At 43.7% G+C, this 22929-nt stretch overlaps 1 protein-coding gene across 1 annotated transcript; it reads left to right on the plus strand.

Annotated features, from left to right (window-relative positions):
- The first annotated feature begins 8026 nt into the window (after window positions 1-8026).
- Window positions 8027-21687, plus strand: NICOL1 (NELL2 interacting cell ontogeny regulator 1). The gene is made up of 4 exons (XM_075018557.1): window positions 8027-8116; window positions 8294-8451; window positions 15248-15336; window positions 19248-21687. Exons 2-4 carry the CDS (start codon window positions 8319-8321, stop codon window positions 19311-19313), a joined length of 288 nt encoding a protein of 95 aa, XP_074874658.1. The 5' UTR covers window positions 8027-8116; window positions 8294-8318; the 3' UTR covers window positions 19314-21687.
- The last annotated feature ends 1242 nt before the right edge of the window (window positions 21688-22929 follow it).

Below are 22929 nucleotides of genomic sequence, written 5' to 3' on the forward strand. Positions count from 1 at the left end.
ACATATAATTGTTAGATGTTTTCTAAGCATAGATGCTATTTTCTTTTTTTTTTTTTAAGATTAGAACTTTATTTTTACCCTATTCCTTTATTTTATTCCTGAACTCCATAAAATATTTGTCTATGCAAAAGCCAGTAGGTACCACTGACAGAGAAATGAAGGAATCGCATCACTGGGACTCTTTTGCTCTGTGAAGTGTCAGTTGTTGCATTACAGCAGTTAGGGTCTTCTGTTAATTCTTAGAGAAAGTAGAGACAAAACACAGCTTCTGTTTAGTTTAAGTGCGAAGAACTTTTATTGCATGACATTTTGATGTGCATAAAGATATTTATCCAAGGGGCTTTTCTACAAAATAGAAAGTGTAGGAGCTTTTCTGTATAACAGAATTATGTCTAGTCCAAATTAATGGAAAGATCTGCTAACATAAAGTACATTTTAATGTCAAATCTGGACTAACATTTGAGCAAACCAGTGTTCATTTAGGCAGACAATACTGACAAAATCTGTCATTTTGTGTGGCTTCTGCACTGATCCTCATGAAACTTAGCATTTTCCTTTGCATAAATCCCAACAGACCTTAAAGTTCCCAGTGATACCAGGTTTAGGGAGGTTATATCTATTCAGCTCTCAACCACAACCTAAAGAGATGACCATGGTTTCATTCTGAAACCTTTCAGTTTAATATAGGGGCTGGGGAGAGACACAGACTTTGGGACCAAAATCAAAGTTACCAGCATTTGTGAATGCTTATAGTCAAGGCTTTCACTGGAGGCCTTCTTTAGTGCTCTAAGTTGGCTTTCAAAGCTCTGGGCATCGTGGGTTATTTCTCTTCCCCAGTTAAAGAGCAGAACTTCATCCATGCAGTAAGTTTGATACACATGATTTCTTGCCTAAGCAGCTCTTGCATTCATCCTGGACTACATATACACTGTAATAAAGCATCCAGCTTGTGAAAAGTATCTGGTTTCAGCCAACAGCACTGAATATAACTAATGCACAATTCAGTCTTGCGTTGAAGTGGAAACTGAACAATGTTTAAATGCATTTTGACAGCTGGTATATTGCACATTTAAAGTATGGTTTGTTTTACATACAATGTAAAATTAAACTGTATTTTACCCATGGAAGGTTGAACCATGTCCTAGAAGTCAATAGCTTTTCTAAAATAAAACAAGATCTCCCTGCCTCCACTTTCTGTATGCACATACAGGCTGTACAGAGAAGAACTGCCTGTGCCTTTTGTTACTCTGGTTTTGGTAGCCACAGAATAACGTGCCCAAATCCCAGCAATTAAAAAAACCAACCAACAGGTTCTTCCTGAACATCAACAGGTCTCAGAACACATGAATTCAGAAGGGATTTGTCATGGTTTAAGCCCAGCTAGCCACAAAGCACCACAAGGCTGCTCACTCACTCCTCGCCCCTCCCCGGTGGGATGAGGAGGAGAAAATATGATGAAAAGCTGGTGGGTTGAGACAAGGACGGGGAGGGATAACTCACCGGTTATGGTCATGGGCACAAAAAAGATTCAACTTGGGGAAAAAACAAAATCAATTTAATTTACTACCAATCAAATCAAAACAAGGACAATGGGAAGTAAAACCAAATCTTAAAACACCTTCCCCTCACCCCTCCCTCCTTCCTGGCTCAACTCCACTCCCGATTTTCTCTACCCCTCCCCTCCACCAGGAGGACAGGGAATGGGGGTTGAGGTCAGTTCATCACATGTTATTTTCTGCCGCTTCATCCTCCTCAGGGGCAGGACCCCTCACTCTTCCCCTGCTCCAGTGTGGGGTCCCTCCCACGGGAGACAGTTCTCCACAAACTTCTCCAACGTGGGTCCTTCCCACAGGCTGCAGTTCTTCACAAACTGCTCCAGCGTGGGTCCCTTTCCCAGGCTGCAGTCCTTCAGGCACAGACTGCTCCAGCAGAAATTACGCCATGTCCAGCACAGTAATCGGTTGCTGGATTTCCAGCAGTCCAATGCAAACCTCAGATATAAACTAGGGAAACTGGTATTTTGCCAGTGGTTCTTACTTTTTCTTCGAACCAAAAGCCTGAACTGACCTTCATTTCACAATAGCTTGACAGCAGCCCCTCCTGTGTAGCAGAAAGCATTCTCGGCTTTAGAAGGTGTTTAAAGATGCTTGTCACACTTGGCTTCAGTTGATTTTTGGAGAACTGATCAAGCCTGCGTGCTTTCCCACATCTTACACTGTGGTGAAAGAGGCCTCTTGGAGTTGACTAGTTCCTGTGTTAAAGGATCTTGGTGCTAAGTTTCTATCATACTCCCTATTTGCAGCCACATCCCTGTTTTGCAGTGTTGTGTGGACTTTGTTGGGACAGCTGCAGTGTCTCGAAGCGTCATAGTCTGACCAAGGTTCAGCTTGTGGTTGGATTCTTGAAGGGTTTTCCAGGAAGCTCCAAGATGGGGAACTTGTCAAGCAATGATGCCAAGAACAAAATTGTCATTTCATGAGGGAGATTTTTTTCCCCACCAAACCTCTGGCTTAGTGTTTAAAGAAGATAGTGAGCCATCGAGCAAAGGTGAATCATTATCTCATGGCATGAGGGACAAGATAAGTATAGGGTGCTTTAATTTTCAGTCCTTCTCAGGGCCTGAGATGGCTGCCAGAAAAAAAGACAATACGATTTATTCTGTTTATAGGCTGAAACATCTACAGTGCACCAGCCTCTCACCTCTCAATTCATCTGCAAGACTGTGAAATAATTATTTAAAGGAGGATTAAGAAGCTGTGGGCCCTGGTAGCTGCCCTGCACCCAGCCAAATATCTCTGAATCCCTTCATCAGTGACTGTCCTGATTTTGGTAGAGCATGGGACTCTTAATCCCAGGATCGTGGGCTCGAGCCCCACGTTGGGCCCTCTGGGTGGTGGGGAAGTGAGTGAGCGGCTGCGTGGTGCTTAGTTGCTGGCTGGGGTTAAACCACAACAGTGACCCATCCCAAAACGGGAATGTTCTCTAGCCGTCATACTTGCTTAGACCAGAAAAAACATTGCCTTTGCCCTGATAACTGAGGAAGGAGAAATAGTCTGACTTTCAGATGCTGCAGAAGGGCAATGCATTTCTCCCAGTAGTGTCTGTGTTTCTGCCGGAATTACAACACAGAGAGCTGGGAAGTCACTGCCTGGGAAGCAAAATGATTCTTGTAATCATAGAATCAAAAAAAACCAGGAAGGGAAATGTATCCATAGTAGATCACCCAGTCCATCCCTTGTCTTTATGCAGGGCCAACTATCCCAACGCCATTCCCAAATGCATCCTAGTGCCATCCCTATTATTAAGAAGTTTTCCAGGGGCTTCAGTGGTGCATCCTTGATGCAATTTAAACCTCTGGTTATTTCTGCTGCTGGTGGTGTCTCTGCTAGTTCCTAATACTGCAGTGACCAAACCAGACGCAGTACTACAGCTCAGACCTTCTGCTGAAGGCAGTCTAAGCTCTTTCACTGTTTTTTGTATCCCAGTATAATTGCATATTTTTGGCATTGACAGAATATTGTAGACTGATTTCAGCTTGACTCCCTAGCTCCACTGTAGAAGTGCCACTTAACTTGCTGTTCCTCATTCTAAATATAAGCCATTGATTATTCCTGATGAAGTGTAGCACCTTGTTCTCATTCTTATAAAATTTTATTCTGTTTTTAGACCCTTTTTTCAACTTGTCTGTATGATTTAGAATTCCAGTCCTCTCCCCCAGCATTGCTTATAACCTCCAGGCTGGTGTTACATCTTAAGTAGCCACTTTGCTTATTCATTACCCAGCTGACTAATGAAATGCTGAATAACCCTTGAACTAAGTGAGTCTCTGCAGACCCAATGTGATATCTTTCCATGGTGACAGTGACCCATTGCTAACTCTCAGCAGTGACCCAGACAGTTTTGCTGGCCTTAGAGCAGTTTCCTTATTTTTCTTCTGACAATGCTGTGTGACACAGCATCAGAAATCTTCCTGTAGTTGATTAAATTTGGCCTTCCCTACCTGCAAGACCTGTTACCATGTCACAGAAGGAAACTACGCTAGTTTGACTTGATTCTTGACAAATACTTCTTATTTGCAATTCCAGTTCTTGTTTTCCAAACGCTTACAAACTGTCGGTGGGATTATTACTTCTAAAACATTCTCAGGGATTGATGGTAAACTGGTTTGTGTGTCATTTTCCCGTTTCTCTTCCTGCTTTTAAAGATAGTCACTGCGTTTACCCTTTTCCGTGGCTGGTATAACTCACATCTTCCCTGAGCTCTCAGCAATAATTGCTGATGGTGGTTGCTTTAGTTTCTTCTTTAAATGATCTGAGGTAGGTCTAGTGATAGCCATGAGTAAAAAGAGAGCTCTAGGCAGACTGAAACACAGAAAAATGACCTGGCACAAACTTACAAGCATACATAAGCAAAGCAAATTTCTGCTTAATGTTCTTACCTAAAACATGTTCACTAGTATTAGTTGTGTTAGCCTCCTGCTCACTAGTTCACCTTATTTTGGTTGGTAGATAAAATAGATGCTAAGCCCTGTATCACTTTCTAGGCATCAACCTGATTAACTTCCCCCTTCTGCCGAATAGAGAACAAACTCCTCATTTGGTTTTTGTCTTCCTTACTTTCCATATGTTTAAAGAATGCTTTCTTGCTATTATTCATGTTTCTCACTATTTCCATCTGGTTTTGCTTCTTGGCCTTTCACGGGTTGTTCCTGTATTCTCTTGCCACTCTATTATTCAAGTAATAGTAACCAGACACAGATTCTTCTGTCTCTGTGCTTTCTTCTTCTGTTTGAGTTCAACAAAGGGCTTATGGCCATGTTAACAGGCAATGATTTAGCACTTCATATTAGACTGGGATTAACCACTGTATTTGCCATGTATACCCATGACTACAATAATGGAGTTCTAAAATTAGAACCTTTGCCAGCACCTTCCTTTTATGCACACATATTTAACTCAGGCCTTTAACGTTAGTGATTTTAACTAGGTATATTCATTTTCTTCCTCCACTGCAAAGATGTAACTTTCAAAACCTGTAACACTTAGGCATCAAGAAGAGATTTTCTGAGGGAGCTACCAGATGTCTATCCTCACTAATCATCTTCCCAATAAATGTCTGGATGTTTCTGATTATTTTGGAGGAAAGTCTTCTTTTGTTAGCAAATGGTAATTAGGTATGGATTCTCTGCAGAAAAAGATAACGAAGTATAAATATTTCCAACAGCCCTCTGGGATTCACTACAACATTCTTCAGACAGCAGATGGACTCCTATGAATCTCTTGGAATTTTCTCATCCTTCAAAGTAAATTAAGTACTGGTATCCCTTAGTCATAGGGGTAGGCAATAGTGAATGTAATAGCAAAGCAAGTCGTGCAAGTGCTTTCATGCTTCTCTCTTCCTCAGCTTTGCTGGAGGTATAGAACAACACAGATTTCTGGAACTTTTCCATGCGTACTGGCTTCTGTTCCCTGAGAACTGAGGACTGCGTCTTGGACCACATGGTTCTGTTAGCAAGAGGAGTTGGGAACTTTTTTCATGCTTCTTAAAGACCATGGCCAGCACAAAAACTGGCCTGAGTCTGCAAGTGCAATGTCTGATTGTTTTATGGTGGCACCAAGCAATGAAAAAAAAAGGACATTATTTTAAGCTTAGTAGTGTGCTGTAACACAGAAATAACACCTTCCACTCCATTAGACGGTGGATAGTGCTTTACTGCGGATCCCCTCCACTGCCACAAGTGGGAGCAAGTTCAATGGTGTTGTACTGTCTAGATGGCAGTAGTCCAATTCAGCAAAAACTCCTCCTGTGGTGCTATCACAGTGTTAAGTCTGGGTAGTGGGTGGTTGAGCAATCAGAAACCAAGACAAAGACAGTCCATCCTCTCACAGAGAAGCTTTATTGGATGCACATAAACTATGCAAAACTTTGCTGTGATATATAGACCCTAATAACAAGATATCACAAAACCATGTGCAGGCATCCTTGGAGTCTTGGCATCCTGGGAATGACATATTTCAGGACCTTCAGCTTCTCTGTATTCCAAGTTTTCCCAAGTTCTCTGCTCTGATCCCCTTTTATAATTTCCACAGTTGTTTAAGATGGCTAACACCTCTGCTTACTTCTGTGGTTGCCCTTCCTCCCTGAGCTGTCAAATTCCTTTCCTTACCTCACTGTGAGTTGTACTGCTTGTTCTACCTACCTACTGAAAAGACCAAGCAATTATGAAAAAGATTACAAAATAGTTACAATTTTAGAAAAGACTCTACTTAGATACTTTGAAAAAATATTGGAACAAACAGTGCTTTACACCTTATAGAAGTTTATTGCATCTGTAGGCAATTCCTTTCTGTCCTTTTCTTGAAGCTCATGTATGATATGGCCGTGGGACCATAATGAGGGTATGCGCAAGAAACACATATGCCAGGGTGAATGGAAGTGTAAGGTTTGGATTTTGTGCCAGAATTTCCATTTGGTGTTATTTAAAACTGCAGATCAGGGCTAGACTATGTGACCAGCCCTAGATGAGTGTATAGTCAAACTGTACAATGTTTTTCCATTACATCCTGGCTCTTACAGAGCTGCTCCTTTAACAGGCATCAGAGGCCTGTGAAGAGACAAACAATGTTAAACTGGGCCATCTCACACAACCTCACTTCAGGCATCCAACTTCAGAGCTTGGATTAGGAGCCTCAGCTTCTCATAGAGTCAGTGGAGCCGTTTTGGTGCACACGTGTGCCCTGACTCACCTGAGACATTCAGTTGGGCCTTCCCTGCAAGGGAAGTTGAGTTTCAGTTGCACTTTGGGCTAAAAATTTGCCTAATGAGTCATTCTGGTAGGAATTGCTTCCATAACTCTGGGCTGCCCCTCTGCAATGTGCTCTCTTGCATGCACAAGGCAATTTTACTTTGCCAGAAAGTGGTCAAGAGCCTGGAGTCCTTCGAGATGACTTTTAAACTAACCGCGTCCAAAAGCACAAGCATTGAAATGAGGGATATAAGAGGTAATTCTGAGGAAGCCACAGGAACAAGTAAAATAGAAGCAGAGTACATTGCTGGTGACAGTCCCTAGGGCTGAAGAAAGCCAGGGATTAATCGTGTCTCAGCCCAGGAAGGCTGATACCTCCACAGCCTGGCGGGTTAGTTATTCTGTACAGACCAGGAAGGCTGGAGCCTGCTCCCTGGTGAGAGGAGGTAGTGTCCTCCTGTGAGAGAAGGAAAAAGCCATGAATTGAACAGATATGTTGCAAGATGAGTCTTTAACCATGGTCTACGGCAACCAGGTGTTGAGAGCATCTCTCTCTCTCTTTTCCAAAAGGTATTACCTCCACTTTCTGAATGCTTGACTTCATCCAGGTACTTATGGAGATGCCCTATCCAGGAGGGCTCATGCTTGAGCTTTGTCAGGACACAGCCTATTAGCAAAATCCCAGGTGAAGAGTTGAGCTTGAAGCAAGCATCATTAACCTTCTGCAGTGCATAGGTTTTGTCTGGGCTGTTATCATGGTTACCTAGTGTGATGCCATGCAGGATCCATATTCCTGGTTGGTTCATGTGCTGATGTTGCTGTTGTCCGCAAGGCTTTGTTTTCAGTGGAGTTAAAGGAAGGCCATAATGGAGTCTTCCCCAGAGTGCAGGGTGCTATCAACAGGCCCTGCATCTTTATTCTTCCAAGCAAACTTCCGAGTTTTCATCTCATTTGAAACCTCCTGGAACAAAATCTTACTTTAAGCGAGTTACACATAAAGCAAGGGACAGGAGCTGCATATTTCAGCACAGCCCCTTTGGGAATAAAAGCAACAAACACAAAATTGCCAAAGACCCTCTAACGTGGGTGGCAGCAGCCAGTGTTCCCCAAGGAGAGGACATGGCCTTCGAGGAGCAGAGATAGGGGAGGAGTACAGCACTGACCACCCACCACATTGTGGTCCCTTTAAATCTTCTTCTCCACTTGGCAGCTCCAATTTTTCAGTGTTGCTATAGCAAATCTCCATGGCAATGACCCTAATCAGGGAAGGGGGGATGCGGAGGGGACGCATGCTCAGAGTGGCTGCTGGAGCCTCGCCTGCTCGCTACAGCTGCTCCAAGGGTCTGGCACACAGGCGAAGAGAAAGATCAGGTACTTGGCAAACTGGTCCTTGGGGTGCATCGCAAGCCCGTGGCGTGTCGCTGCAGTGATGTGTGCATGTGGGTTTGCGTGTGCATGCGGGTCTGCGCTTATCACGCCCGGTCCACTACTTTGTGGGCAGCGTGCTGGGAACAAACCGCTGATTTTCTTTATTTCTCCTCGTTTCAGGCAGGGAAGATAGCTTGAATTATTGATGAGAGTAATGGCGTTGCCGTCTGTCTGGAGGGTGATGCGTGTGGCCATCCCGTTCATCTCGGTGGTTGGCCTGCTAAGCGTGAGGCTTGTGGGGGCCAGCCAGGACTCCGGGAGTGTCATTCCTGCAGAAAGTACGTACCCGTCGTGTGCACTCGTGCCCTCCCGCTGCACCGCGTCCCGCTTGCTTTCCTCCGCTTAACCCACAGCAGCCACGCAGACCTTAAGCTCCAGGGGAACGCTGCATTGCCTCATTAGCGAGGGAGTAATGATGAATTTGTAACATGTCAGCAAAGCACATGAAAACAACGCTTATAAAAAACAGCGGGCAAGCAAAGGATTAGTAGTTATTTAGGAAAAAATACTAACTGCATATTGTAATTTTCACTGAAGCTGGTTTTAAAGCTCTTTGATTGTAGGTCTTTCAGATCTGCTTCTCGAGAGTTTCGTTTCCAGATTTGCCACAATACATATGATGTCCTTGCTAGTCTGGATATTGTTAGAAGGAAATTTCTGTTTATTTCTGCTAGGGCATTATATTTTGCTTATTTTAGTATTTAGTTGGAACAACAGTTCAAGTTCAACTTTCTTGTAACTACTACAGATTGACATAGGGGAAGTTGACCCAAACAGTGTATTTGTAAAGCATATATAGATTTGTGAAATCCTGCTGCTATTCTGCAAAGCTAAAAAATAAATAAATATGACAGACTGCCTTGAGCACACCATGAAGCTGGGAGCTCTTGAATTTGGATCACAGCTCCTCTGTCATTCTGAGCAAGTCTCTAGTTGAACTTTCTCAGCTCCAAAATGAGGCAATAGTTCAGATATTAGGGGATGGAGTCAATGTTCTCAGGGTGTTTTGGTGACAGCAGGTGGGAAGTAGCCACTCATTAGAAACTTAAAATATCCTCTGGGAGAAAAAAAAAAGGAAGGTAATTGCATACAAACCAATCTCTACTTCTTAGTCATGCTTACTTTGTATCACAGGTATCTTTTTATATAACTGCTAAAATATTTAATACAAGACCTGATTTGTCACTGCATTTTATTCTCCTATAATTCCATTACTAGTTTTCAAATACACCTATGTGTTTTTGTCTCTACAGGACTTACATCTTGAATTCCCTTCTTTTTCCATTCTCTTCTTTCTTAATTAATGCGAAGTTTTGGTCTGTTCTAAAACAGACCTCATCTCTATTTTTGTGTGTTTGTTTTCTAGGCATTAATTAATTTTAATAAGTTTTGTGACAAGTAGTCCATTTTGTCTCCTCAAGGAGAAAATCATGCTTGAAAAATAAATTATATGTGCCCTTTGTGTGTCTATGTTAGCAGAGGCAAGCCAACATATTTCGAGGAAGAAGTATATAGTGGTTCTTTGTTCCACTTGTGTGGTGGAAACTCCCATTTTATCTGTAGAACAAAACCTTGGCCAGGGTCTCTGACCCTGGTCTCAAGGAGTTATCTTTCTGATATCTTCTGGCCAGGCTACTGAAGTCCCCTGAAGAGCCCTTGAGGAAGATTCCATGTCTTGTCTTGTCTTACTCCTCCATGTGAGAGTGAGGAATGAAAGGCAGGTCAGAGTGTTTCTGTGGCCAGTGTTTCTGCAGAGACATGCTGCTCTGTCCGGAGTAATGGAGGCTGGTAGCATTGCTATGAATGCATAATGGTATTTATGTCTGAGGCCAAGCCAGGAGGAAGACTCTCAGCTGATCATGAATGGTAAATTGTTTCACGCTGCTGCAGGGACAGAGTTTTAAAGCAAAAAGGAACTCAGGATGCTCCTAATCGGCCTCTTGTCGAGAGAGTGCTGCATAGCTGCTAAGTGCTCCAGGTACTTTCCTTTGCCCATCAGGGCTCTTCCTGATAGTTAACCTGTGGAGCTCCTCCCTTGGGACACTGTGGATGCTAAAAGTTTGCATGGGATTGCAGAACTGATTGGGTAAACTCAAGGAAAAAAAAGGCTTAGAAAGGGCTGTTAGATGCAGCAGCAGTTCTGGCTCAGGAGCTGCCTCAGCATATTCCTGGGGCCTGGGAGGGTCTTTGGGGACACATCCCTTCATACTTGGCCTGTTCTTATGCTCTTTCACAGGCATCCATTGCTGGCCATGAAGGTCACAACTATAACCAGTGCCCATGGATGTTCCTGGCATGGGGACATGACTGTACTAGTAACCTGCTAGGATGGTCCCTGGAACACTTTTGTCCATGACAGGAGGCCAATTGCCTATCTGGAAGACAAAGTTTACTGTTCCAGAGATAAGCTGTCTCATGCCAGCTACTTTCAAAGCTTGGGAATGCTTCTAGACACATTTAATGTACTACAAGAGATGTAGCTCATGGGAGACAGGACACTAGGTCAGGCAGACCTTTGATGTGATCTAGTACAGACATTCCTGGATCTTTCCCTGCTTGATGTCAGCTCCACTGACTATTTATCATCAAGGAGTTCATCTTCCTGGGCACTGACCCATTTTGGGGGCAGTGCTACTGCAGCACGTGTACACACCTTCCCTGTTGCTGGCACTTAAGTCCATACTGTCAGCCCAGGTAAACTGATGGTTGTAGGATCCTGAGTGGCCCAGCGAGAAAAAGGGGGCTCTGGCACACGTTCTTGGCAGGGATATATGATGTACATGGACCATACTAAGTGTCTTTCTGCAGGGCAGACCAGCGTGATGCTTGATGCTTTTCTCTGTTCCCAGGTGTGTGGCATGGGACTGGGAACATGCCTTTAGCAGGAACAATCCCTCACAGACCACACAGCACTACAGCCTCTCTCCCATGTGGTGGGAGATGTGTCCCTCCTGCAGCAGGAGAGGGGCAGCAATGCTCTAGTGCAAGTGTGGGAGGTGCAGGAGTCACAGGAGAGAAGTAGGAGAGCGAGTCAGAGTTCTTAGCTTTACAGAGACACCCTGCCCTGTGTGTGGCACCGATATCTGGCTGGGGTACCATCACCTGCTCTCCACTTGGCATACTTTCTGCCAGTCAGAGAGCCAGGCCCAGCTTTTTATGAATAATGCTAATTAGCAGTGATTAATCATGTCCTTATACTTTATTCACAGCACTTTGCATATGCAAAAGACTGTTCAAGTATGGAGTGGCATTACTAATGTTTGCGGATTATTTTCTTTAAAGTTCAGTGCAATCCACTAAAAAAAATTAAGTAATTTCCCCAACCTCCCATTGCATTCATAGCACGGATCACCCACTGTGAAAGCTGAAATGTGGAATTTGAAGAACAGAAGCTGGTCAGTCTGTTTTCATTAGCCAAGGTGCATGAAATACAAAGACTAAACGCCATGTGCATGTGAGGGAAAGTAAATTAGACTTCCACAGTGCTTTCAGTTCCAGTTTTTCACCAAGAAGAAGCCAAGAAACATATTTTAAGCTCTCCTCCCCCATTTCTCCCCAAACACACAAAGACACATACAGTCTTCATGCTGACAGGACCCATTTAAAGAATTATAGCTGACTCTTGATAATTCTCATTATGTTAATCCACAAACCTGTTAAGTCTCCCTATGAATGATAGTCTGTTCCCAGCTGTCAGCAAGGAATTAATAGCACTCTGCTGTACTTTGCTATGATGTGACTTAAGGTTTGGTTTCATGATTGCTTTAAGCTGATGTAAGCTTATGCTGCCCCTGCCCTTCTCCTCCCCATAACCTGGCCTCCAGTCCTTGCCCTATTTCTGGCCCCAGAACTTGGGCATTCAGGATCTGATCTGGAGAAAAAAAATAATCAGTGATCCACCTGACCAAGCAACTGCATGGTCACTCCTGGTGTGAGCAAGGGAAGGTGTGGGAACACGTAGCCAAGGACAGAAAGCAGGGTGGGATTGCTCCTATTGGCAACAGCACGTATTTAGATTTGTTTAAAGCCTTTGTGAAAACAGACCCTTAGACATCATTATGTTGGGGAAATGTCCACGGGCATCCTACTGAAAATATTGTGAGCATGAAGAGAGATTAAGTCCAGCTAGATAGGCCAGCTTACCAGCCCAGTTCTTCAGTCTGGAAGGGAGACACCGAGGCAGGGAGTGATGGAAAGCAGCAAAGTCGTAAGTGGGACAAAGATGGTGAATATTTCATAACTCTCTCTTCCACTGCAAAAATTAGAGGTAGGACATGAAAGCAGCAGATGTTACCTTCAGAGGAGACAAGAATGGTATTCTGTTCACTCACTGAAGAGCTGAGCTGTGGAACTCATTGCCACAGGATACTCTAGATGCCAAAAGTTTACATGGATTCAGGAAGCAACAGGGCAAATTAATGTGAGAAAAGTTCATGGAGGGCTTATCAGATGTAGAGACACCAGCCAGACTCAGGCTATGCTCCAGCCTCTTGGTAGGCTAGAAGAACATTGCTAGAGGCTTATTCTTATATCTTCCTTAAGTATCTGCTCTTGGCTACCGCAAGAGTCTGGCTGGTATAGTAGTTTAAAAACCCGGTTAAAGTCAGGACTTGGGCAGCTCTCCTGGTAAAAGTCCAACTGTGGCTATAGGCTTTCCAGGTAGCGGGGTATTGCCCCTATTTTATTTGCATTCAAGTTGCTCTGTGCTAGTGCAAGATGCTTGATGGAGAGATCAGCACTGCTCTAGTTCAGTCCCCAAGTGCTGAATGTGTGCTCTGCAGGGCTGCATGGGTGGAAAAATTGATAGCCGGTCACCTCCCCAGCCATTTGTCACCTCCTCCCAGATACAGCTGTCCTCTCATCTGCCAGTGGTGCTGCTTCAGTGAGTCCTCTCTGTGCCACTGTAAGTCAAAATGATGCATCCCATCCCGGGATATAGCTGGTTGGAGGAATCCCACGGGCTCTCCCACTGCCAGTGCTGCAGGGCTGCTAGCTGCCAGCAGGCAGGGGTGCTAACCCGACCCAGAGACAGCTGTGCCTGGAGAAGGACCCTCCACCAAGGAGGACAGCCCAGGAAACTAGATTAGAGAGTGAATACCCCATTATGTGGCGAAACTGGCTGCTTCTGCACTGTGGCTTTGAAGAGTATTGCCAGCTCTGTGCCAGAGAAGTTAGGAGCTTCGCACGTGCTGATCCAGGACACGCAGAGCTGCACAGGCAGGTGTCCTCAGTGCCACCACCACTTCCCTGCAGAAGCCGCTTTGATGCCAGGGCACCTGCTTTCATGGAGGTGGCAGAAGTGAAATAACCACTTGGCACGGTTGTGCCGTAGCACTAGTACCTTCCCGTCCACGTAGGAGGGCTTGGCTGCCATAAATACCCATGAATGATCCCACACAGCCATGGCCTTCATGAAGGCCTGGGAAGGCGTCCTGGGTGGCAGACAGTGACCGACTATGGAATTCATGGCTGTCCTCAAAGACGCTTTCTCCACACTGCCAGAGCAGGAGATTCATTTATGCCAGAGCACATTCGTTTATAACCTGAGGTTTGTTTTCTCTCTACCAAGTTCTGATTTTGAGAACGCTTTAGTGACCAGCACTTCAGGGTATGCTGCACTTCACTGAGGTGGAGCCAGGGCAGGTGATTTCCGAGAAGACCACGGCAAGGAGAGGGAGCAGGCCACGGCACCAAGTGAATGATGGATTTGCTGACAGCAGGCTGAGGGTGCAGCTTCTTTCTAAGGGCTCTGCTCCATGATCTGAAGTGAAAACAATTAAATTACTGAAATACTGAAAACAGGAGGGGGTTGAGTATCTTTAAGATGTGCTCAAAACCATCCTGTCGCTAATCCTCTCAGGCCTGGAGAGAGAGTCTTCATGAGTTATGCTGTTCTTATAGAGGTGGGGAATTAGCATCTCCCCACATCCCTGGAGTTAAATCCCTGGCTTGATCCCTGGGTTTCCCTGAGATGTCAGCTGCATGGAGGGGAGATGGAGGAGGACGGGTCGGAGAGAAACACCTCCTGAACAGGTCAAATTCCCGAAGAGGCTTGCTGGGGACCCAGAAGCACCCTGGCTCCTCCCTTCCATCAGGCCCAACTGAGAAGTCCACGTTGGCAGCGGGGTGCCAAGCACAGGGTGCTGCAGTGCCGCACAGCGGGTCCCTGGCTCCAGGCAGCTCCCCAGCTATCTATTCAGCAGCAGCTTTGCACCCTCTTTGCTTTGTCAGAGCAGCACAAGTGGCTGCCTGTGGACAAGGATTTCAGCACCCCCCGCAACACGGGGGCTCTGTGATCAACGTAAAACGCCCTCTCTCCCCGCTCCCCCTGCAGCTCCTCCAGCATCTGCAATTTCTTCTGAAAATCCACACTTCGTTGACTCTGTAACTGAATGAAAGGGCCTGAGATTAGTGCAAGGTGAATCCTGGCAGAGCAGAAATGCCCAGGTCCACAAGTGAGCCATTTTAGTTGTCCAGTCCCTTCCTCCTCCTCTTCTCTGCCTTTTCCTTGCCCTGCCCCTCTCTGTGCACACACTGGCACCAGCTGCAGAGCCAGTGGGATGCTTTGCATTCCTGGCAGAGAAAAAATACAGCAGCAGGTGAAAGGAAGCAAATACAGATCTGGCACTGTCCCTTGCCAAGCTGCTCTGTAAGAGCTCCTGTAAAAACAGACCTGCCTGTCTGATTCCTGAACCACTGCAAACTGCTATTTTCAGTGTATCATTTGAGAATTAACCCATGTCTGAGAAGTTTTGAGGTTTTCCATTTTAAGGGGAGGGGCTGGGGGCTGAAGGCACACAGCACCAGGCAGAATCAAGCCTGGGCTATGTTCAGAAAAGCATACACAGCAGAATGCTCTTGTGTTTTTGCTGGTCCTTACACATTTGCACAAGGATAGATACAGCCCTGTCCACAGGCAGCGCTAGCTTTGTACGTATGCAAGTGTGCGTGCCTGGTAAGATGTTGTGGTTTTTTTTCCTGGCGTTGCAAGGTCTCTGAGTAGTCCCTCTGTGTACTGCCACACTCCAAATTTCATGCTGTGACAGTGATGTCTTCTTCTGTACCTTTTTCCAGGTCGTCCCTGTGTTGACTGCCATGCGTTTGAGTTCATGCAGAGGGCGTTGCAGGATTTAAAGAAGACAGCGTATAATCTAGACACGCGGGTATGTGTTTCTATAGAAATGCTTTCACTTAGCCTTTATCTCCAAGTGGCCAGGTCTGCCTGCCTGTGTACACCAGACATGACATCTCTGCTGACTCAATTCCATTTCAGCAAATAGGATTTTACCAAGTACAGATTATTTTTCACAGGCTGGAGAGGTTCATTAAAGATCATCTAGTCAGACTTCTTGCATAACAGGCTGAAGAATTACCCCAGACAGTCCCTGCATCAAATAGAGAAGGAAAGAAGATGTATGAAGGGAGAGAAGAACAAGAAAAATTATTTACTCTTTATCTCACAACACTGATTCTGAGCTATGGGCTGACTGTTCAGTGAGCAGGAGCAGAAAGTGAACTGGAGAGCAAGAAGGTGGCAGGCAGGGCTGGCAGGGGAAAGGGAAGCACATATATTCCTTGCTCCTGGATCGATACTCCATGAAAAAGGGGGAAGGAAATTTCTCCGGTAGTTATCACAGCACACAGGGCATTTTGCAACTTCACACACTGGTCTTGTGCTGCAGAGGTGCTAATGAACAAAAAATGAGGGTGTGTTAAATGCCCTGATTTTAACAATGCATACGTATGTAGGTTCATAAATACGCACAAACACTAACTGGGGTAGGTCTTACCACAGCGGTTCCCATGCTGCCTGAAGTTTGCAAGGGGCAGGAGGTCTCCCACCTCTAATAAAGGCCCCGCATGTATGTCTTGTCCTGCCTCTCCTTCCCTAACAGCTCCATTCACACTGGAAACATGACAGTAAAGCAACTTGTGGTGAGTGCAACCAGTTCACAGCCACATCACCCAGTTCCTTTAGGTGCCCGCTCGGTGCCTGTGACCAGTGCTGTCTCTGTTGGCAGGTGAGAAGGGCTCCTTGTTCCTCTAGAGTCATGCTCTGCTCAAATTGTCATTCACAGCAGAGTCAGCCAGAGAGATGTAAATCAATTATGTGTCTCAAACTATAAGACAGAAGGGCAATTACATTGCTTTGCCTTTGGTTTCTTGTGACCTTGGGCAATCATGTAGGACCCCACACAATAAGGCTGGAGTGACTTTAGCTTTCTTGAGCTATCAATAGCGAACTGATTAGGGCAGAGCTCTGAGTGCAGTACATTGCAAAAGGGTTACATTGCAAAAGTTTCCCATGCACTAGCGTAATACTAAATAACTGTTAAGTGTCAGACTGTGAATAGATGGGCTTTACCTCCAGCAGCTGTGCTGGGCTGTTCTCATGCATAGTGGGGTTTCACCTGTTTGGATTAGGTTCAGCTGAAGTGTTTTGTACCTACACATGACACTGGAAGACCATGTGCAATTGCAGCTGTCTTGGTTCTTATACTGTCACCAGACTTTACATGGGAAGTTAAAGGAGGTCGTAAATTTCTGGCTAAGCTGCACTGGGAAGATTTTTTTTGAATGCGATAGAGGCAGTACAATTCCTTAATCCCACTTACAGAGATATTCAGATGTATCTGTGTTGGCTATTCTATTCGGAGAGTGGAGTGAGAATACAACCCATCAGAGAGCAATGCTCTCTTGTAAGAGGTGAGGCAGAATATAAAGGGAGAAGCCAGCCCCAGAGCACTGCAAGATAAGCTTCTGTCTCTGTGAGGACCTGGACAGGCTGTGATGCCAAGGCAGTGATTCAGACAGCTCTCAGTATTACAGAACAAGGGGTATAGGAACAGTGCATCACCAAAACAAACGTAACCAGTTATCTGGAACATTGCTTACCCTTTGACAGCTCTTAGAGTTTAATACTACTAGTAAAGAAAGGGTATGTTACTGTCCATCATTTCCAGCCTTTGGATTGAGACTCCAAAGGCCTTTCTGGAAGAGATGCTTTAGTTAAATACAAATTATTGAATGATGCAGAGATACTAAAGTGAAATGCAGTGGCCAGGGCCCTACAAATGGCACGCTGTGGCCTTCTGTTCTCTGAAAGATACAGCCTCTGTATCCCTACTCAACCACTGGTGCTTGGCTCATGCTGACTAACTATAGTTTCTCAAGTTTTACACACAGGTAACTTCGTTCAACAACTCCTGAGTCTTGAAAGTTGTTGTTACAAGGGCAAGCCCCGTGCTAGACTGTTCCTATCAGGGACTTTCTAAGCCAATGCCAACAGGGCTGCAATTAATTTTTGTAATTGATGCTTCTCTTTCATAGTCTTTCAGTTTACAATCAAATGCTCCCAGAGCTATTCTTCCTGCCTGTAAGTAGTCATGAGTGACGCCTAGGCAGGGTTTGTGGTACAGTGACAGCTTGTTGGCATTACAGTGAAATCCAGTAAGGCTGTTTGATGTTAAGATGATTCTATGATTTCTACTGGGCTCTCAACAATGAGAGCATTCACTCATCCAAGATTTCATTGTACAAGCGAGGAGCAGTGTTTAATAACGCCTGCCATTGCACTAAGCCGATAAGTGAAAGCAGACAAGGGAAGTGAACAAGTCCTCTTTAATGCAAAGGCGGATTTTTTGTTTGGGGTGAAAAGGGTAGAGTGCTGTGGAGGGGAGGGAAAAGCAGTTCTGAAAACAGCCTCTCCCTGCAAAATCTTGCAGTCTGAGAACAAGAAATGAGTAGTAGAGAGTGGGAACTGCTGGGGGACAGAGGTGCTGCTGGCCAAGCAAGCCAGAGCAGGTCCCCAGGTAGAAGTGCCCAGCTACTCCTTTGGAAACTGTGGGTCTTTGTTAATTAGCCCTTTGCTGTTTCTAATTTGTTGGGAGGTATCATGTCAGAGGAACACCAGCAGGCTGAAGACCTTGTTGTTTCACAGAGCTTTGAGACAATTTGTTAACAAGTGGTTTTCAACCTTTAATGGTTTTTTTTCCAGTGGAGACAGGAAACCCATTCATGGTGAATTTAAGCTTGGTAACTTTTATTTCCCCTCAAGAAACTCTTCAGTCAGTCTACAAACTGTGTAAGGGACCACAGACCACAGGGTAAAAACCACAAGATATGCTCAGGAAGAATTTTTTCTTCAGTCACAATCGTACTTGCTAATGTGAGTTGCTTGCACTAACAGTTTTATTTTGCATCTTGCAAGAGTCTCAGCTTCTGAAATGATGGTGCCATTTGAGAAAGTCAACCTTTGTTTCTCAAAAAGTGAGACCAGGACCCACAAATTAAGTGATTTGATCATAACTAAATAGATGATACTTAAATATCTTTGAGGATCTGAAGTTAATTTTTTTTTCCCTGGATACAGAGAAAAAAAGCTTGGAAATGCTTTTCCACTAAGGCACTCCAAAAAACAAGAGCAAGTAATTTTAAATGATGTATACAGAGGATGGTTTTTAAGCTTTTGATGGAGTTCCGGGGGCATGGCTCCAAAAGGAGTTGATAATAAGGCAACTGTCAGTAAATCAACTCAGGTTAAAATAGGAGCCACAAACTCAGGTCTAGGTCTGCCGTGAAAGATTATGTGTTTCAGACAACAAGGTTAGACTGACAGCTGGATTAAACACAGAGTTATTCTAGAGAAACAGCAGTGTAACTGAGAGCACAACTGGCTCCTCAGCACATGCTATCTGGTGCAATTAAATTATACAGTACTGAAGACATCGTCAACAGGAAGCCATCAATCACTGCAAAGGAATTAAGAGCAGTGCTGTTGAAAGTGGAATTTTTCTCAGCATTTATAATGGACAGTTTAATAATTTTGACAGCCTACTCCCTAGAAGTTAACTGTGAAAATGAAACATTTTAACTATAAAAATACTCTCCATGAATCTTTGTTCTGAATATACTTATTTCATCACTTTTTCTGGATGAAAACCAGCACTAATAACTATGATTTTTCACTCAGCAAAGCACCTTGGCTACAGCTGTGTGGAGGGATTAGGTCTAATCAATTATATACTTTTTTAAACTGATATATTCAGTTCTTTGATTTCATGTTTTTTTGCAGACAGAAACCCTCCTCCTGAGAGCAGAAAAGAGAGGCCTGTGTGATTGCTTTCATGCGATACACTGAAATGAGCACTGGGATTCAGCCAATGGACATTTATTCATTTTTAAAATGCTGTTCAATAAATTACAGGAAGATACAGAGTGCAAGTTGTGCCATGATGCAAGGAAAAGAATTTTTTTCTGAACAGGTACAGCTCAGATCATTTTTGCTTTGATGTGTTTTATCATTACTGTATGTGATATTGCATCTGCTGAAATGTCAACAGAAGAAACAGTGCCAAAGTCTAGCTCATGGGTTTTATGCCAGGACAGCATCTCACTTTTCTTCTATTTCAAGCCAAAAATTGTCCTTGGACTCTCAGGCCAAGCCCTCAGCACATGTGAATTGGCATAGATCTGTGAAAGTCAGTGGAGTTGAATTCTTTAATATATTTATGGTAGGATGTATCCCTAACATGAAAAGGAAGCTGCTTTGCAATGATGCATAGCTAAACATTTACAAACAAGCAGTCATGGCTTTATGTAGAAATTAGTAGTTGCCACTAACTGCTTGGCAGTCCAAGGAAGGTATTTATTCCCAATTGTATCAATAGTCCAGTGCACAGCAAACACAGTAATCTGTATCACAATTTAAATTTCTTCAGAGCCACACAGTAGCTGTGATCTTTTTGGAGAGATTTATTAAGTACCTAATGTGATCAGTATCATTTGTAATCACATGAATACTGCCTGGCAATTGAACTGATTGCGTCTGCCAAAATCTTCTGGAGAAGTGTCTTTCATTAAGCAAATCACATACTGGATTGAACCACTCAAACTGGCCTCTACAGAGAGTTTTGGCAGAGAGCCTACAAAACGCCTACATGCCCAGGAGTCTCCTGCAAACTGTATTTTGAGAAATATTTAAGTTCTTCCATAACGGGCCATAGCTCTTGCATGGACTTTACACTCCATAGCGGTGGGTTACAGTGCTGTTACTATTAATATTCCTGCTGCAGTCAGTGTGAGGCAAGAGAGAACAAAATTTAGGCAGTGTAGTAGTAGTAGTAGACAAGATTGCGCCTTGTTACTCTTTGAAAAAGAATAGCAAATCCTTTCTCATAGTTTTCATTTTTTCCTTTGTTTTGGGGAAGAGAGCAGAAAATGGCCCCAGTGGAAAGTTCTTGTAGATAACAATAGATTTTCCATAGGGCTTAAAATATCATCCCCAAAGTATAATTAATAGATTTGTGTATCAGCTAGGGCATCTATGTACAGTCTAGAAACTTTTATACAAACAAGAGTATGGGAGCAGTATCAACAGCAGTGGTTTTCAGAGTAATTTTACCAATTCTTATTAATATGTCTGTCTTCCCATAAGTGGCTCATATTTTGCTGTCAGACTGCTCAGTAAGTTATGATGGTAGCTATCTGTATGTTTCTAAACTGCTTCTCTCCCATTTTATCTACCACATTAGGCACAGGGAAATAGGGAACTGTGACCCACTGCCAACTTACTATTTTGTGTGCAGTCATACTCAATAAGACAAAGGAGTGTATTACCATATGCTCTGCCAAAGTTGTTTGAAAGGCATGTGGTTCTCAGAAAGGAAAAGCTTCCTTGCACCTGCATTTCAAGTAGGAAATTTGCTTTGTCCTTTGTAGTATTCTAGAAGAACCCTTTATAGGTCATTAGGACCTAGTTTGTATAAAAGAGAAGCAGCATGACACAGCAACACATTGCTTCTAGTAGCATTACACTCCACCATAGCACTGGTAACTGACTGATGGGAAGCAATAGAGGTTCTTATCATAGACTATTTTTTATTTTACAGATAAAACAATAGGTTTAACACAACCCTTTGCAAAATACCAACCTTAGGTTGCTTTACTCCCACTTAGATTTGAACCAAAGTAATGCACAGACTTTGAGTTAGCTTTTTGCAGGAGATGGAGTTCCAGCACTGAACATGTGAATTTTCCAGCACAGCTCACCTTTTCAGGGGGCAGCATGTCTATGGTTTTGAATTGCTGTTGTGCATGCTTATTCTGCTGGTACCTTAAGAATCTTGCAAAGTCCTGTCAGCAAGCACTGGTTTTTTGGCTGTGTTTGGTTTTATTTAGAAAAATGGTTGCTCACGGCTGAGTTTTGATATATGCAGCTTGTTACAATAAAAAGGTGGAATGAATGACAAGTGGATGTTCTGTGACTCCCAAAGGGATCAGAGTGACACTGCATCTTTATGGTTGTGAGGGCAGTGATTATTCTGTGTGTATTCCTCTTTATCTACAATACAATACAATAAAAGGGCAAGATGTATTATAGTATTCGGTGTGCTTTGTTACTGATTTGAAAAATGATAGTGCTTATGTATTAATAAATATCTGGTCTTTAATTAGGTGGAAAATCCACAGAGAAAAAATGCTATTTTGAATAAAAAAATAAAGAAATCTTGTATTTGGGCTAAATTTATGAATGTATTCCTATCTGCTGAAGTATAAAATTGAACTCACTCTTTTTTGAAATTAAAACTACTGCAATCATTTTTGTGAGCTTTTTTAAGGACCCTGTACTCTGTACTTAGTTGTTGTGATAAAGCTCCTTATGATTGCTGGATGGCATGAAGAAAGAAAATTCATCTACATAGTTTTAATTTATTACTGCTCATGAAGTTAATTTAAATTCAGAACCCCCTTGAGTCTCCACTTACTAGAAGAAACTGTGTATTTTACAAAATAATTTAATTGCAGGAGGCCTTAAAGCAGAAAGTCTGTTTTCCCACACAACACTTCCAGCACTGTTTTGCTGCGGAGCCAAGGCACTTCTCATGACCTTTTGAAACCAAGCTGTATCTTCTTTTCTTTTGGTGCAGTGCTGCTGCAGGTAACCCTGGGCACATGGCATTTGTACACAAGGTGGAGTGCAAGTGGTAGGCTGTAAAGATGCACAGCCAAGTTCTTCCTATAAGAGAAATGGTATAATCATGTTATCATGGTGCTGTTGCTGGGTAGGCAAGGTGATGGATAAATCCTGGTAATGAGCTCCACATCTCCAGAGCTTCTCATACCTGAGCTAATGCCTCCTTTGGGTGTAATTCAGAGTGTATTCTAAGTCAGTAATTTTGAGCTGAGTCTCAGGACAACTCTCTGAAGACATGTCTCTGGATTTCACTCTGAAAAATGGGAATTTATCTTGCTTGTAATGAAGATTCCTGCTAGGTAGCATCAAAGCTAAGTAGTATTATTGCTAGCTGAATATGGCTAGTGTATAGGCTGGTGTTCCTTGCCCACATTTTTGTGTGAAATACTCTGAAAGCCCCATGTAATACTCTCTCCAGATGGACATCTCATATTTAGAAATCAGTTATTTCTTTGTACCCAGAACTAGGCTGTTGTCATGATAACTCCTGGGTGACCTGAGCATCCAGTATACATTCTCCATTTTCTAAGAAGTAGTTATAAAGTGTGTAGGCAGTTCCCTTAAGACTAGCTATGTGGTTTCTGTGCCCCCTCCTTCACCTGTCCCAGGCCGGTTGGTACCCAGAGACAAGACCTCCTCCTGTAGCAGTGGGACTTGTGGAGGGAGCTGATGCTGGCCATTTGTTTGCCACCAGAAGACAGATCTCACCCTGCTGAGAGAAAGCACTTGCTGTGCTGAAGGAGGCTAACAGGAATTCCAGTTTGGTTCAAAGGTAATTTAA

The sequence above is a fragment of the Buteo buteo genome, chromosome 1, assembly GCF_964188355.1.
Source record: "Buteo buteo chromosome 1, bButBut1.hap1.1, whole genome shotgun sequence".
Classification (NCBI taxonomy): Eukaryota; Metazoa; Chordata; class Aves; order Accipitriformes; family Accipitridae; genus Buteo; species Buteo buteo.